Source organism: Microcaecilia unicolor, chromosome 13 (genome assembly GCF_901765095.1).
Source record: "Microcaecilia unicolor chromosome 13, aMicUni1.1, whole genome shotgun sequence".
Taxonomy (NCBI): Eukaryota; Metazoa; Chordata; class Amphibia; order Gymnophiona; family Siphonopidae; genus Microcaecilia; species Microcaecilia unicolor.
The window spans coordinates 100,710,665-100,728,084 of NC_044043.1; the positions used below are offsets into that span (position 1 = coordinate 100,710,665).

Genomic DNA, 17,420 nt, shown 5'->3' on the forward strand with positions numbered 1-17,420 from the left:
TCCTTGCTGGTGGTGGTGGTGGTGGTGGTTGGAGGGGGGGGTTCGTTCTCTACCTCATGTGGCAAATAAGGTAGGTACACCACTGGGTATTAGGGCTAGAGCTGAAAACTTACTGACTACTACAAAAAAAACCCCAATATACTCGGAAATATAGAATTAGTTTACAGCCTCAAACCCTCAAGCATTCTTAACCAAACAATCCCTGGTTGGGGTGTTATTAAACCTAAAACATCCAACAATTTCTGGAAAAAAATGTGGTTTGTGTGTTCAATTAAAGCATGCAGTGTTGTAACAACAAGAATGTAATCAGTTTTCTGTCCTTGCACACTGAAGTGGTTTTCAAGTACATTCACACTGATATTGTCTACAATTGAACTATGTAGTTATCTTAAAAGAGATGTAAAATGTAGTTCTGTTGTACACGATAACGAGAGTGGTTTTCTGTCAAAGATTGCTGCTGATGTTAATAGCTGCTGACATGCAGGGTGAGTGAAGTGGAGCACTTATAAATTAAAATTTTGAAATATTCCCCTGATGTAGCCTGCAGTGAAACAGATCCCCATCGGGATCTCCAAGAGAGAGCTAAGTGCTTCTGTTTTCTTCCCGCTGCATGAAATTTAAAGCGGCAGAATTTTGCAAGTTAAAAAATGTTTATTTTTCATAAATAATTGTGAATGTATGTTATGTGGTTGAGAATTATAAAAGTTTGTGTAAAATCTTTTGGAGGTTTTTTTTGGTCAATGATTGGTCTTAGAAGGTGCTGTTGTTGAAAAGCATCAAGTGATTGCTACAGATTAAATCCTTTGACTTGCTGAGGCTGTTTTCCTCTGTATAAAATAATTATATATAATTACTTTTATACAGAGGAAAAAGGCCTCATCAAGTCAAAGGATTTAATCTGTAGCAATCACTTGTGTAGTGAAGCAATTACCCTTGCACATTTGGTGATTTGCAGATATTAATTTCCAATTTTCATCTTAATTTCCTCACTCCAACACAGATCCAAGTTTCACCAAAAGGCTGCGTCAGAGGGTTTTTTCATCAGTCTTCATAAGTTATTAAACCTTAGTAGTTGCAGCATACATGGATTCTGCACATTGGAAATTGCTGGATGTTTAAGGTTTACTTTAATAATACCCCTTCAGGGACTGTTTGGCTACTAATTTAACCATAAAGAATATATTTTTCATGTTTGAAACATCTTTGAAGGTCCTAGGATCTAAATTTACTCCTTTCTTGTCGTTTGACCTCTATGTAAATTAACTTATAAAAACACTGTTTTGGTCCAGTTGTGGCTTCAAATAAAAAGGGTTATGGGGTTGGGTGGTAGTGGGTTCTTCATAAAACTGGGATCACAAGTTTTTCAGTTTTATATTGTAAGGAGTTTTGCTCACTGTTTTCTTTTTTGTTTACTCATTATCACGTAACAGCTTGAGGACTCTAACTAAACGTGCTGTTCAGTTGTTTAATATATGGTTATCCTGAATAAAAACTGTTAAACCATAGAAACTTTGTTTTGGAAACTCCACCATCTGAGACATATTAGAAAATATTTTACATGTTTACTTCAAAATAATAACACAAGCCTATATTCTCTCATAGTCTGTTGTAATGTACAACACTTAAAGTTGTTCATACTATTAAAGTGACTCCAGTCACTGCAAAATACAGTATCTAAATTAATTTGTAATGTCAAGAAAGTGATTGTGTAACTTTCCCTCTTGATCAAACTACAGTGGTTGCCAGTGGAGGTAAATATGATCTTTTAAGATATGTACCCTCCTAGTTCGTAGAATTCTATTTAGAAAAGCTCCATCTTATATGATACAACTGATTAGAAAGTCCTTCTCTATATAAAATCTCATGTTCCATGATCAATTTCTAGTGAACTTCCCTTTTTCCAAAGAAATCAAAATAAACATATCCACCCCCCCAGCAAAAATCTGGAACATGTTATCCCTTGGTCCTTATATATGAACTAAATTATATGAAAATTCAATGAAAAGTAACAACTATAAATGTCAAAAAATTTAGAAAATAAGTCTTGAACAGGGCATCAATTTAACAAGGAAATTAATTACATTGATTTACAATTGTGGCATCCTAGAAATGATTGGTATCTTTATTCTTAATCGGTAATCAACGTATAGAGGTATCCGTATTGTATTGCATTGGTGTAGTGCTTTCAAGAACCCTTTATGAAACGTTGGTAGTAGCTTGTCACTGATTACTTCAAACTTCTTTGCATATTAATAGGAACAGATAGACAAGGCCTTCCTGGTATTCAGATTTAAGTGCTCTGTCTGATTTTTCTTTTCCTCAGGCCAACAAGGATTTCTCAGCCAGAAGACAGCAAGCTGCCCAACAATGTGATAAGGCAGCCTCTGGGTCCGGATGGTTCACAAGGCTTCAAGCAACGCAGATAGATGCGGGGAAGCAACCATGCTGCAGGATGCAGGGTTGCCTGCCCCGCCTTGCACTGCCATGGCGGACAAATGGACTTGAGCATAGGGAATGACCTGGTTAACTTGCACTGTGAGCCCCTTTGCTCTACCCACTGTGACCTTAAATCCCATGCACTGTGACCCCCCTCGCTCCACTCACTGTGATTGGTACATTGATGTAGGCTGTCCCAAGTCACTGTAAAAGGAAAATGGGAGGGGGGCATCAAGGACACCTTGAACACCTGGGGAGAAAGAGTGAGTGTGTGAGTGTGCGTACGCACGCACGCCTGTCTGTCTGTGTGTGTGTCACTTCTGTTGAAGTTAGAGCCAGCAATAATGTTCATGATCCCAATTCATTTTGGAGGGAGCTTTTACAGCTTCCACCTATATATATATATATTTTTTTTAATTTCAAATTGCATGTCACCCTCATCAGTTTTGTACGTTTAAAGGGTTTATTTGTTTTGGGTTTTTTTTATTATTTTTTTTTCCTTTTCTGTCAGGCAGATTTACCAAGTGAATGGCAAGAGGTGTGGTTGTGTGGTTTTTATTCCAGGCAAATTTATAACTTTTACTGGAGAAAGATGTAGGTTATAATCTAAAAACATAACACGAAATGCAAAGGTTTAATTGCTCTTACAATGAGATTAACTGGTAGGATTGGCTTTTAGCTTCCAGCCCTATGTTCTGCTGCTGTTAGTGAAAAGGTCTACTCTTGGTCTGAGAACAAGCAAAGCCGAGCAGAAATGCACCTGTTACCAGGTTGCCCAGTCCTCTGCTGGCATGATCAGGACTCTTGGTTTTGAAGAGAGCCCTAGACACAGCCACAGGTTTGCAATCTCATCCACGGCAGCTTCTCTGCTGGCAGTGCTCCAGCAAAGACCGTGGGCAGAGGGTAGGTGACACGGGTACACTGGTTTACAAGCTAAACATAGACTAGTTTCAGTATTTTGCTGATCCAGACTGATATGAGTCTAAGGGAAAATGTGGCAAGAAGACAGTGCTGTCCCGGTGTCTGACAGATGTGGTGGAAAGCTGAATAAATTGGTTCATACAGTGGTGCTGCACAGACCCAGCATTTCCATGCAGTTCTGGGATGGATGTGAAATGACATCTTTCAGTTCACAGTACTAATGCAGTGCTGTATCTGAAGTATTTACTTTTAAAAATCATAACATCAGAAACAAACCATGCTAAATAAAGGTTCAGAAATAGATCTTTGTATTATGAAAATTGATTCAACTACCTAAACACCCCAGCTATTTGTAAATACCCACAGCAAACTTGAAAGGTGGCCTGTGCTGCTGTTGGTGCAGATGTTTACAGCTGCTGAGTCCAGTTTCGTTTTCATCTAAACAGCTGCTGATTTGATTCATACAAAGCTCTTAGAAGGAGTAGAGGAATATAATGGTACGTAGACTTCTAATAATAGATTATGAGGCAAGAATCCAGAAAATGTTGTTTGCAGCAGATAGGGGTGGCTTAGGGATTTTAAATGCTTCATCAGAAACAGAGAAAGGTCTGACTCCAGAATCTGTGTATAGACTGTACAACTAAGCTATATGCAGGGCTGGGGGGAGGTACAAACAGGTTTTCTAACACTGCAGATTTTTTTTTAATCTATTAGATTTTCAAATATATTGGCTACCTCAGCAGTCTGTAAAAAGCAAAGAAGATTCTCTTTTCCTATTCTTTCAATTCATATGAATTGGTGTGCTGCATAGCACCTTTTCAGGCTCCAAGTGCCTCTGTCATGCCAAGCAGATTCATGCTGAAGTCTGCATAATGCTTTTGTAACTCCTGGTCAGCTCCACCATTGAATAGGGAATATGTATTTGTATCTTATGGATCTGGATTTTAAATTTGAGGATTGTCTTCTCAGAATCTGAGCTCAAGGTATGCTGAGCAGTCATAGTAAGTATTTTCCTGTCCAAGTGGGCTTACAATATTAAGTTTTGTGCCTAAAGCAATGGAGGGTTAAGTGACCAGTATAAGCTGTGTCAGTTGGAGAAGTTAGATTTGAACCTTGGCTTCCTTGGTTCTCGGGTCACTGTACTAACCATTAGGCCATGTCTCCATTTGTATTTTCTCTCTGTGGCTTTCTTTGTTGCTTTCCTGTCCAAAGACTGACAAAGATGGTATAAAAAAAAAATTCATTTTGCAGGACCTTAAATTGAATCGTTAAGAGCAGAAGTGAGTACAATAATTGTATTGGCATTTATTGAGACATCTTAGACCAGTCTGACATAGTTCTAGGTCTCACATTCTGGACTGTCTGAAGCCCCAGGCCACTGCAGTAGACTGCAAGAGCTTGAACCACAGTTTGTAAGGATTTATTAAAGTTTGTGCATTATTTGTAGCTTGAAAGTGGTCTGCAAACTTTGGGGTGTGAATCGCCAAAACACCTAAATCCCCATTGCTTTCAGTCTGCAAAATTTTGGGGTGTGGATCACCAAAAAACCTAAATCCCCATTGTTTTTAAAACTATTTTGCAGCTAACACGTCAGTTGAGCCTAACTGTAAAAAGAGGGACCAAGACCAATGGCCAGTGCTCCCTCTATGAAGAAGCTATTTTTTTGATGATTTATAACAAAAAACTTGTTTCCAGATAAGTAATAGGAAATGTATTTGTAATCCCTGGATAAGATGAAAGGTTCCAAAGGAAAAAAATATATATATCTGGCAATGTTGATTGGATAAATTGCATCAATGTAACACTGAAAACTGACCAACTGTATTGTTTATTAGCACTTGAGGATATACCAAAGCAGAGATCATGGTGGTTTACAATAGAATTTAAAAATAAAAACCTACGAGAAAGGAACTCCATCAGAAACTAGGAAACAGAACAATCATGTAAGTTTCCAAGTTTTATTAAAATTTGATATGTTGTGCAGAAGGAGTCCATTTAGGCAGTGTACAATTAAAAATTGTAATAAGTCTGAAAAGAACTAAAATGCCAAAAGAACAGTTTTAACAAGAATTGGAAAAGATAGTAGGAGAGAAGATAAATCCTGCGAACAGGAAGGGAAGGTTGGTCAGGAATGGGGGGGGGGGGGGGGGGGGGGGGGTAGCAGATTCATTCACTACTATGTACCAATCCAGGCCAAAGTCCTCTGATATTCTGAAAGGCTCCTGAAAACAGAAATGTTTTTAGGCCTATTTTAAATTGTGTAAAAGAGGATTCTAAATGAAGGTATAGGAGAGCATTCCAAAGCGAGGGTCCATTTACGCTGAATACTTTACATTGTATAGTTTCAAAGCAAATTTATAAGTGGGTTGGTACTATGAGATGATTCTGTTGTGCGGAATGGAGAGATCTAGTCAGCATGTCTATTAACAAGTGAGAAACATACAGAGGTAATCCAGAATGCTAAATTTTATAAGCTAGTAATAGTATTTTGCAAGTGATATGGTGAAAAAATGGGAACCAATGTTCAGATCTGAGAAAAGGTATAATATCAAATTTGAGACTTAGGCATAGACTACATTTAATTACTATCTTGAGACCTGGAATCTTGAAAGATGAGTTGCAGCAGTCTAAATGCGAGATAACTAAGGAATGAACAAGAATTCTAAGCGGAGAAGTAATTGAAAAATATGTTGCACTAGGAATGTTTGAATTTGTAAAAACAGGTTTTGATAACATCATTTATATGATGAGACATTGTACTGTCAAAGTTAACACCAAGTATTTTAATAATTTAAGAGAGAGGAATGTGTGTTCCTGACAATAATTGGAGAGGATATAGATGGAACTTCAGAGCATCCTAGCAATAACATGTTGGATTTATCAGGCTTAAGTTTGTGTGTTAAAGAATAACCACTCTGCAATATGTGTGAGTTTGTGATAGATTTTTGACTTCCAAAGGATCTTCACTAGGAACAGTAGCAAGAATTTGAATGTTGTCTGCCTAAATAAACGCAGCAAGACTGAAGGCTTGAATTAGTATCAGCAACGGAGCTAGAAAGATGTTAAATAATGTTGGAAGCCAATGTAGGGCCTTGTGGGACCCTAAATGGAGAGAGAAATGAGTCTGAGGTAGTCTCATGCCATTTTACAGTGTAGTATCTATCCTTTACATGGGCAGTGAACCGGGGTCATTTCAGTTTTATACCGATGGAGCAGAGTTTTGAGAGAAGAAGATTGCAACCAACTAAGTTAAATGTCACTGAATCATCTAGAGATCTTGGTCCATGTTTGGAGTGAAGTTGTCAATAAACCAGGAAGAGCTATTTCAGTACTATGATACCTCAGCAATCCAGTTCAATTTGAAGTAGTACATTTTATTCTCTCTAAGTAGTCTTCCAGTTGAATGTGCACAAGTTATTCAGCTAATTCAGATATGTATGGAAGGTTAGCAACTGGATGAAAGTTTGAGACTTTATCAGAACCAAGTTTACGATCTTTTATTCTTGAGAGGATATAAGCTGATGTTCAAGCAGAAGGGAAACTGTGTTAAAAAGCAACTGGACTAGCATTAGGTGAAGGAAAGGAAGCAAGATAGGTTCAGAATGTTTGATATAATGCAAAGGAAGAGGCTTATAATGAGCTGTGGTCAATTTCAAGCTATGTGGAGTTAGAGATACTAAATGAAGAAAGGGAATATTAAATGTTGACATAGAACTACTGAGGGAAGAATCAAATGGAAACATTCATAACAAACCTGTAGCCAGACTCAACTGTTTAGCAACCAGTCCTAGCCTGGTCACTGAAGGCCATTGTGAAAAAATTCATTTTTTTTTACAATGTCTTAAAATTTCTTTCAAGAGCGTTCTGCCTGGATAAACACTGGCAACTTATTCTAGAGATTTGGTGCTAAACAAAAAAGAATTGTGAGGGGTTGAAGTCAAATGCGCTTCCATCAGTGTGTGTATTTTCCAACTGTGAGCCAAGTTAGATCTTAAAATTCTCCCTGGAAAATAAGGAATAACAAGATCAATATCTTACAAGTCTATTTAGTGCTATATCTGCAACCAGTGCCAAAGGAGTAATGTAATCAACATGCTAAGCCTTATACAACAAATGAACCACAGTATTCTGCAGGGTCTGTAACCGCCACTGCATAGTCCACATTGTAGTAATCCAGCTTTGAGGCTAGCAAAGCTTGAAGCATAAAAGCCAAGAGAGTCATCAGAATAGACCTAAGCATCCAAGCACAAAGAAATCCTTCTGGCCTACCTGAGAAATCTCCATAAATTTTGTTACCTTGCCAGGTACTTGCGGCCTGGATTTGGCCATTGTTGGAAACAGGATACTGGGCTTGATGGACCTTTAGTCTGTCCCAGTATAGCAACACTTATGTACTTAAGTACCAAAGATAGGCCATACATAGGAAGCTTCATTCAGGGAGCGGGTATAGGGTCCAAAATGCAGCTTGTAGTATACACAGTTGATATTATTTTAGATCAGGGGTTCTCAACCCAGTCATCAGGAAACAACTAGTGAGTTGGGTTTTCAAGATAACCACAATTATGCATGAGATAAGTTTGCATGCAAATCTATCTCATGGATCTTCATTGTAGGTATCCTGAAAACCTGACTGGCTAGATGTGTCCTGAGGAGTGGGTTGAGAACCCCTGTCTTTGATAAAAGAATCAATGATGGACTCTGGCACAATTGCTAAATATAAATAGTGGAAGGAAAGAAGCATGAACATGCCAACATTGATGTGACTGTAAATGAGAAACCACTCTTGAAGCATCCATAAGACAGCTCCTTAGAAGACTGAGTATTGGAAACAGAGTGGAGCACACTCTGTAAGGGCAGCAAAGAATCTCCAGAAGACCCCCAACAAGAGAGGCATCTGGACCATTAGCAAAGGACTCTCGCACTGTAGATCTTCCAGCAAAAATAATCAGCCAATTCTGAAGCAGCGAGGGTAAGAACATAAGAATAGCCATACTGGGTCAGACCAGTGGCCCAACTAGCCCAGTATCCTGCTTCCAACAGTTGCCAATTCAGGTTCTAGCAACATTCCATGCTACTAATCTCAGGGCAAGCTGTGCCTTCCCCCATGTTCATCTCAATAACAGACTATAGACTTTTCCTCCAGGAGTTTCTCCAAACCTTTTTTTAAACCCAAATACGCTGCTGTTACCACATCCGCTGGAAGTATGTCCATGTAATTTTGAGTGTCCCCTGGTCTTTGCACCTTTTTGAAGGAGTGAAAAATCGATTAACTTTTATCTGTTTTACTCTACTCAGGATTTTGTAGAAATGTTATTAATATTACAATCTGCTAGGTCAGAAAGTATAGAAAAAAAAGCCTTCCGTTTAGGATTAGCTGCATTACTAATCAAACTCAAAGTAACTTGTTGCTGCTTTTTTTTGCCACACAAAGAGTTGCTGACGTCTGCACTTTCCGCCAGTGCTGCTGTTCTCCTTATTTGACTCTTTAAAAGTCTAAGACTATGGTGCTACCAAAGATTTAGAGGAAAAGCCCCACTTCTGCAAAGGAACAATTTCTTCCAGTGAGCAAAGGTGTTGGTGACTCCACTTATTTTAAACCACTCAATCGCTCACTTTTGTTTGAGTGTTACACAAAGACTTTTTTTTTTAAAGACCGATGATTTTACCATCCAACCTATGACCCTGACACAAACATCATGCCGAAACACTGCCATGTCGGGTTGGTCAATAAAGTCTTTCCATTTGGACCTGTGGTCATGTCTGTGGTTTTTGCTGTCTCTGCTTTTCTTTGTCCTTGGACTTGAAAGAAAATAGCAGATAAGACCAGATTTTTCCATATGCATATCTTGACAGTACTTGCCATTGACTGTTTTTGTAATGAAGCTAGCCAGGTAAAAGCTCCTATCCTCGACACCCACTAATTGCCATCTCAGGATAAGAGGTAAGAACTGGTAAGAAGACACTGATTACTTTTACTGCCTAGAGTCTTGTCCTGAACAGATACTGTGGGCAGAATTAAATCGTGCTTCCTTAGCGTCCCTCTGGACCGGCCCAGGATTGGACTGATGGGTTGTGCACGCCTACCAGCAGGTGGAGACTGAGAAAAAAACTCTGACTCTAGAGAGCCAATGAGAGCCCTGGTCCTGTGACCCTAGCCTCAGTATTTTCTCAGTCTCCCAGCAGGTAGGACGTGAGCCTATTAGTCTCTCTTTTTGGTATTTGTAGATATTTTCTTTATTGGTTCTTCTGTGCCCAGGAATTTTATTGAGGTCATTCCTGATACTAAGTGCCTTAGTGTTCAGCCTCTGGGGTGTTAAACTCGGGTGCCCCGAGTCCCTCCCCCCTATTTCCTCCCCATCTCCCTTCTGGTGTATCCTAACGGCATTATTAATAATTAAGGGAAGGGCTACCCTTTCATTGTAAAGGAGTATTGCCTTTGGGAGAGGCAGCCAGTGTTTAAAAAAAAAAAAAAAAAGAACTGAACAGCTGAGTTATCTGTTCCCCGCTGACTTAACGAGCAGGCAGCTCTGTCAGGCAGCTCTGGTTTCAACTTTGTGTGGGGTTTTCAGCACCTGTTTAAAAAAAAAAAAAAAAAAAAAAAAAAAAAGAGCTACGAGATAGGGGAAGCGAACGAAGGCAAGCCAGTACCCTTTTATTGCTCCTGTCAGCCCTCGGGGTTCTTTTAGCTGCTAAATAGGCTGTTTAAAAAGGCGCGAACCGCGTTGCCGCTTTCTCGCGAGTGCTCGCTTGTTTCCGTGATGGCGGAAAAGTTGAAAAGATGTGCAGTCTGTCAGCGTCGGGGGGTTAATGCCTCCGGCGCCTGTAAATTTTGTACAGCGCTTGACATGCCCGCCGTTTCTCTTCCTCCGCCGACTTTGTCTTCGGTTCCGTCGGGGGTTCCGATTTCGCCGTCGCGCTCCCTCGCTCCTAGTTCGGAGGCCTCTGGCTTACTTCTTGAAGCGCCCGCAGCGAAAGTGGCGCGAACGGTGGCCATTTTGTCTACTACTCCTTCAACGTCGGGTGCCGCGTCTGGCCCTTTAAACTCCGCGATTTTGGGAGATTTAAATACGGAGGTCCTGGTACATTCGACAGCCACTCAGGGAGGAGGTTTTCCCCCTGAGTTTGTTATTCAGATGTACCAGGCCTTCCTGATGCAGCGAGAGGGTTCAGCAGCGGGGCTGTCAGGGGCTATGGGCAGTTCGGTTCCTACTGCAGCTAAGCCTAGGACATGTGAGTTTCCTTCAGATCTGGTACCAGAGCATAGTTCAGACATGCCTTTTTTGGAGGAAGAGGAAGACTTAGGACCGGCACTTAATGAGCTGGCTTGGGAGGATCCTTCCTCTTTAGATCCTGACACTGTTCCTTTGGGCCAGGGGGAAGATCCCTCGGTGGCTAGAGTGTTTCATAAGGAAGATTTACAGGATCTTATTGCTATGGTGGCTACTACTTTAAATTTTGATGATCAGCCTCCAGCTTCACAAGTCCGAAAGGTTGATTTGTTGGTTAAGGGCTCTAGGGCTTCCAGCAAGACCTTTCCTATGCATGAGGACATTTGGGATGTCATTAAAGCGCAGTGGGAGGTCCCGGATGCTGCTTTTCGGCCTACTAGATCTATGTCTCGTCTATATCCGGTGCCCGAAGCTGATAAAGCACTTCTTAAGCTCCCAGTGGTTGATGCTGTGGTCTCTGCGGTTACTAAACGCAACACAGTCCCAGTAGATGGAGGAACGGCGCTTAAAGATACGCAAGACAGGCGTTTGGACTCTCTTTTGAAGCATAATTTTGAGGTTTCCTCTTTGGCAGTGCAGGCGGCCATTTGCGGATCTTTAGTGGCCAGGGCCTGTTTTCGTTGGGCCGAGAGAGTCCTGGATAGATCTTCGGATGATCTCGCAGCTATAGATGTCGAGGTGGCAAAGATTGAAACGGGCTCTGCTTTTCTAGCCGATGCTCTGTATGACCTGTTGAGGGCATCTTCTAAATCTTTGGCCCTGGGAGTTGCAGCTCGCCGCTCTCTTTGGTTGAAAGGTTGGTCGGCAGATGCGGCCTCCAAGTCTAAGTTAAGTAAATTTCCCTTTAGGGGTTCATTTTTGTTTGGAGAGGATTTGGACAAATTGGTTCACTCCCTAGGAGACTCTAAGGTGCCTCGTCTCCCTGAAGATCGGCCTCGCCTGTCCAGTCGGGGTGCCTTGTTTGGACGTGGTAGGCTAAGGTCTTTCCGTAGATTTCAGCCTGATAAAGCTTCTCAGCCTCAGAGATCGCGTTTCTTTACCAGGAACCAGTCCTTTCGAGGTTACCGCAGAGGAGGCAGATTCTCAAGCGGCAATTTTCGCTCCCCTGCGCGTACTTCCCAATGAAGGTGCGAGGGCCCCTTCTCTGGTACCTGTCGGAGCTCGGCTTTCTCAGTTTTATCAGAGGTGGGCCCACATTACATCAGATCAGTGGGTCTTGGAGGTGGTTCGAGACGGATATGCCTTAGAATTTGCAAGGCCTATTTCAGACGCCTTTCTGGAGTCTCCCTGTCGCTCTCCCCTCAAAGCGCGTGCGGTTCGGGAGACTCTACAGAGGCTCTTAGATCTTCAGGCGATTTATCCAGTTCCTCCTGCCGAGTACAAGCGAGGTCGGCATTCCATTTACTTTGTGGTGCCCAAAAAGGAGGACTCCCATCGTCCTATTCTCGACCTCAAAGCTGTCAATCGCGCTCTCAAGGTCACCAGTTTCCGTATGGAGACCCTTCGGTCAGTCATAGTAGCAGTGCGCAAGGGAGAGTATTTAACAGCCTTGGACCTGACGGAGGCCTATTTGCATATTCCCATTCGTCCTGCTCACCACAAGTTTTTGCGTTTTGCAATTCTAGGCCGGCAGGCCGGCATTATCAGTTTCGCGCTCTGCCTTTCGGCCTGGCGACGGCGCCGCGCACATTTACCAAAGTGATGGTCGTGGTTGCAGCGGCTCTCAGGAAGGAAGGGATTTTGGTTCATCCCTACCTGGACGACTGGTTGATACGGGCAAAGTCTTATCAAGAAAGTTGTCAGGTCACGGAGCGAGTAGTAACGTTCCTGCAGTCCCTAGGTTGGGTGGTGAACATAGCCAAGAGCCGTTTGGTTCCCTCTCAGTCTCTAGAGTATTTGGGGGTCACCTTCGATACTGCGAGGGGTCGAGTTTTTCTTCCGCAGGGCAGAATCCTAAAGCTCCGGTCTCAAATTCTGAATTTGATGCATCTGAAAGTACCTTGTGCTCGAGACTATCTTCAGGTTCTCGGTTCCATGGCTGCCTCGATAGAAGTAGTTCCCTGGGCCAGAGCTCACATGAGATCTCTTCAGTGGTCTCTCCTGGCCCGGTGGTCTGCTCAAACAGATTCCCTTCTGATGAGACTGCCTTTGCGGCTCCGGGAGCGAATCTCTCTGTTTTGGTGGCTACGGATGCAGAATCTCACTGTGGGGATGCCGTTGGAGCCTCCGCGGTGGATACCTCTAACAGATGCCAGTCTCCGGGGCTGGGGGGCTCATTGCCTGGACAAGTGGGCCCAGGGCCTCTGGTCGCCGCTGGAAGCAGGTCAATCCATCAACTTTCTGGAGACCAGGGCGATTCGGTTAGCTCTGCTCCACTTCGGTTCGCTTCTGGAGGGCACAGCTGTGCGAGTTCTCTCGGACAACGCCTCGGCAGTAGCCTACATCAACCGCCAGGGAGGTACGAGGTGCCGTCTCCTGTGTCGGGAAGCGGAGAGTCTTCTGGCGTGGGCGGAGATTCACCTCACGGCCATCTCAGCCTCGCATGTGGCAGGAGTGGACAACGTGCAAGCAGACTTCCTCAGTCGTCACACTCTCGATCCCGGGGAATGGGCTCTGAGCGATCGGGCGTTTCAGTTGATAGTACAGCGCTGGGGTCTTCCAGTACTAGATCTCTTCGCCTCCAGGCTCAACTCCAAAGTTCCTCGCTTCTTCAGTCGCCGAAAAGATGTAAGGGCGGCAGGGGTAGACGCCCTCTTGCAGCAGTGGCCCTCCGGCCTTCTTTACGCGTTTCCTCCATGGCCACTAATAGGTCGTCTCCTACAGAAGATCGAAGACCACGGGGGGCCGATCATTTTGGTGGCACCGGACTGGCCTCGGCGTCCTTGGTACGCGGATCTCCAGCGTCTGTCCGTGGCGTCTCCTCTTCGTCTTCCGGCACACAAGACTTTGCTGGTTCAAGGACCAGTTTCGCATCCAGATCCAGCTCGATTTTGTCTTACGGCTTGGCTCTTGAACGAGCTTGTTTAACTAAGCGAGGATTTTCAACGTCAGTGATTTCTACCATGCTGCAGTCTCGTCGCCGTTCCACCTCTCTAAACTATATTCGCACGTGGAGAATCTTTGAGGATTGGTGTGCAGAAGCTGACACTGTTCCCTTTCGAGCGTCAGTACCTCAGATGTTAGACTTTTTACAGCGAGGTTTTGATAAGGGGCTCTCTCTTTCGTCGCTGAAGGTGCAGGCGGCAGCTCTGTCCTGTTTCAGAGGTAGAATAAGGGGTAAGTCTTTGGCTAGTCTTCCCGAGGTGGCTCGTTTTTTGAAGGGGGTCAGCCTTCTTCGTCCTCCGGTCAGATCGGTTTTTCCATCTTGGGACCTTAATCTGGTGCTTTCGTCGCTGACAAAGCCTCCTTTTGAGCCTTTACAAGCATGTTCTCTGAAGGATTTAACGCTTAAGACGGTGTTTTTGGTGGCTATCGCGTCAGCTAGAAGAGTCTCAGAGTTGCAAGCTTTTTCCTGTAGATCTCCATTTCTGGAATTTTCTAAAGAGCGAGTGGTCCTTCGGCCGGTTCCTTCCTTTTTGCCCAAGGTACTATCTCGGTTTCATATGTCCCAGTCGGTTTTTCTTCCTATTCTGGGATCCTCATCTGGAACGCAGGAGCAGCGAAAGTTGCATACTCTGGATGTTAGGAGAGTACTTAAACGGTATCTTGCGGTTACGGAGGACTTTCGTCGCTCGGACCGCCTCTTTCTGCTGTTTGCTGGTCACCGCAAGGGTCTGGCAGCTTCTAAGCCTACTTTGTCTCGGTGGATCAAAGAAATGATAGTGTCTGCTTATCTCTTAGCAGACAGACCAGTTCCGGCAGCACTTAAAGCTCATTCTACCCGGGGGCAGGCAGCCTCGTGGGCGGAGTGTTCCTTGGTGCCTCCAGCAGAGATCTGTAAGGCGGCGACTTGGTCGTCACTTCATTCGTTCTCTAAGCATTACAGGCTAGATGTACAGTGTCGTCAGGAGACCGTCTTTGCATCTCGCGTACTCACAGCGGGTTTGCTGGGGTCCCTCCCTTAGGACTACTGCTTTGTTACGTCCCATCAGTCCAATCCTGGGCCGGTCCGGAGGGACGCTAAGGAAGGAGAAATTAGACCTTACCTGCTAATTTGCTTTCCTTTAGTCCCTCCGGACCGGCCCAGGACCCTCCCGTGTTCTATGGTTCTCAACTTTACTGTGTACAGAGATGCAACTGTCGTCTACAGAGCTGTTCTGCTAGTTAGACAGTTAAAAGAGATACATTATGGTCTATAAGAAATACATTATGTTCTACAAGTTAAATGTTTTGCAAGTTCTCTGTTTATTCAGTTCATAATATTATACAACTTGCACAGTTTATGGGATACACATTTCTGTACATAATTGGCCATGCCACGGCTCTGAACCGAGTTGTTGGTGCGCCCAGTGCCACGGCGAAGCCGTAGTTTAAGCACGTTGGTTTCTCTTGTGCTTCCTGGCTGCTTAAATTCCTCAGGGCACAGAATATAGGTCCTTCTTTTCCTTTCTGCTTGGTTATTCAAATACTGAGGCTAGGGTCACAGGACCAGGGCTCTCATTGGCTCTCTAGAGTCAGAGTTTTTTTCTCAGTCTCCACCTGCTGGTAGGCGTGCACAACCCATCAGTCCAATCCTGGGCCGGTCCGGAGGGACTAAAGGAAAGCAAATTAGCAGGTAAGGTCTAATTTCTCCTTCGTAGTAATCTATTTTAAACTATCATGTTCCAAGAAAATGTGAATTAGTGTTATGGACTATTCAATAATTTTAGCAACAGGCTTGCAATTTGTACGCAACACTCCACTGTAACTTTTTAGGATGTTCTAACTCATCAAGACAGTCCAGTGGGTATTACAGTGACCATTAAAGAGATATGCACCCAGTATTTTGACTGGACAAGGACCATATCTGCCAAGATTCTTAAGGTAGGTGAAGATGGGTCAAGCCTCCACACCCACTCCTACATTTGAGAAAACGTACTCAAATTTAAATATTGATAATAAAGTTTGTGAAATGGTGACTGAGTAGCTTTCCACAAAGGATTATTTTCTCTAGATCTAGTGTGAGCATTAATATCTTGCTTCATTTCCAAGTCCCCTTGGAGCACAACAATTTTAGTAACACAATCAGCAAATTGATTGTAGGCCAGGATTTTATATTATTATGACATAGTCTTTCCCTATTAACTTTGTTTACTATAGAAAACAATTTTGTGTTTTGTTCTCAGTAGCCCTAATTGAGTTGATATAGCATTTTGTATTCAATTAGTGTATGCTGATTTGGGTACTTAAAACTTCTCAAGCCTGTATCATCCTTTAATGAAATAAGGACATTGCCATGACAGTCACCCTATTTATGTTCCCTCCAAGGAGTAATTCTATATATTCATTATTCTGGCATGCCAAAAGTCAACAGAAGACTCAAGTTGGCTACAGATGCTGTGCCTTATTAAAAAGAATTGGTATCTATTTTACTATACCTTTTGCTAGGACTTTAAATATGACCCCTTATACAGGTCTCTCACCATTATATGAGTGAAACAAAGCCGCCAAGTGCTTTAATAATGTGCTACTTAAGTGTGCTTGTGCTATATATATATATATATAATCATCTGATGTTGAAGTAAAAATCAAATTTGGTAAGTTATTAGTCACAGCAATAAATTCAAGATAATGCAAACAATATTCCAGATATCAGAATGAGAGAAGCTTTAATCAATTAATTAGAATGTGGATCCACAAACGAGGAGCAGTCTGGCAGATCAAACCTATTTCTGACACATACAAGTTTCTCCCCTCTTCATATATTTACTTTATGCCTGGTCACCTGACTGACGTTGGTACTTTAGCTTGCTTTAGTATGAGTTGTCTGTTCTTTTAATAGTGCATATCTTTTTAGGGACGTTAGGACTTGACCTCTGTATTCCCCACCCAGGCAGGGCCTCAGGCCAACTGTGTTTCCTTTCTAGGCAGGGCCTCAGGTCATCTGTAGGCCTTGGGGGTTTGGCAAGATCTCACTTTTTCAAATTATTTTGAGCAGAGGCGTTGGGTCTGCAATCTTCAAATGCACTTTTCTGTCTGTTGTGCTGTTTTCGGCCTAATCTGTAACCTACTTATTTCTGTTATACTAATTAGTTAATTAATCCTATGCAATTATCGGCTATTTACTTTTCCTCAATGTGTGTGCCATGTGTAACAACTGGCTATAAACACCAGCCTATTCAGCTGGCATTAGGGGTTCTCAACCCAGTGCTTAGGCCACACCCAGCCAGTCCAGTTTTCAGAGTATTAATAATAAATGTGCTCCTGTAGTAGCCTGGGTTCTATCTCGTATGTTCTTATGGCTTTGTTCATGTTCAGTTTTGTAAGTTCATGCTTTCTTCCATTAATGGCATGCCATCCCTTATAGGTAGTTTTAGCAATCACCTGCGGACCTTAACTGGGTTTTTCTTCCATGAATAGTGAACAGAATTGTTGAACTTTTCTCTCCTGTCTCTATACCTCTCAGTCTTGTTATTCCACCTTTTGCTAAAATACCTGACAACAACAAAAAAAAAAGACTCACCTCACTTTCCATCTTCCAGATAATAAAAGGACAGCCTGGAGGGGAAAAAAAAACCCAACCAGTTTCTTTCTCTGATGCGGTGGTATCTTTGTTTGTGATTACCTTTGTTTTTTAGTTTTGTAGCTATCTCTTTCAAGAACCAACTAGCTTTCCTTTCCTCCTGCGTTTGTTGACTTCCTTTTTAAGTTCAAATGTATTAAGTTTTCAAAAAAATATACAAATAAAAGAAACAC

At 42.7% G+C, this 17,420-nt stretch overlaps 1 protein-coding gene across 1 annotated transcript in view; it reads left to right on the forward strand.

Annotated features, from left to right (window-relative positions):
- SZRD1 (SUZ RNA binding domain containing 1) overlaps nucleotides 1–5,027 on the forward strand; it is a 28,027-nt gene extending 23,000 nt beyond the window's left edge. Inside the window, exon 4 of the mRNA XM_030222348.1 lies at nucleotides 2,324–5,027. Within this exon, the coding sequence (XP_030078208.1) occupies nucleotides 2,324–2,426 (103 nt within the window). The 3' untranslated portion in view covers nucleotides 2,427–5,027. The remainder of the gene's footprint in view (nucleotides 1–2,323) is intronic.
- The last annotated feature ends 12,393 nt before the right edge of the window (nucleotides 5,028–17,420 follow it).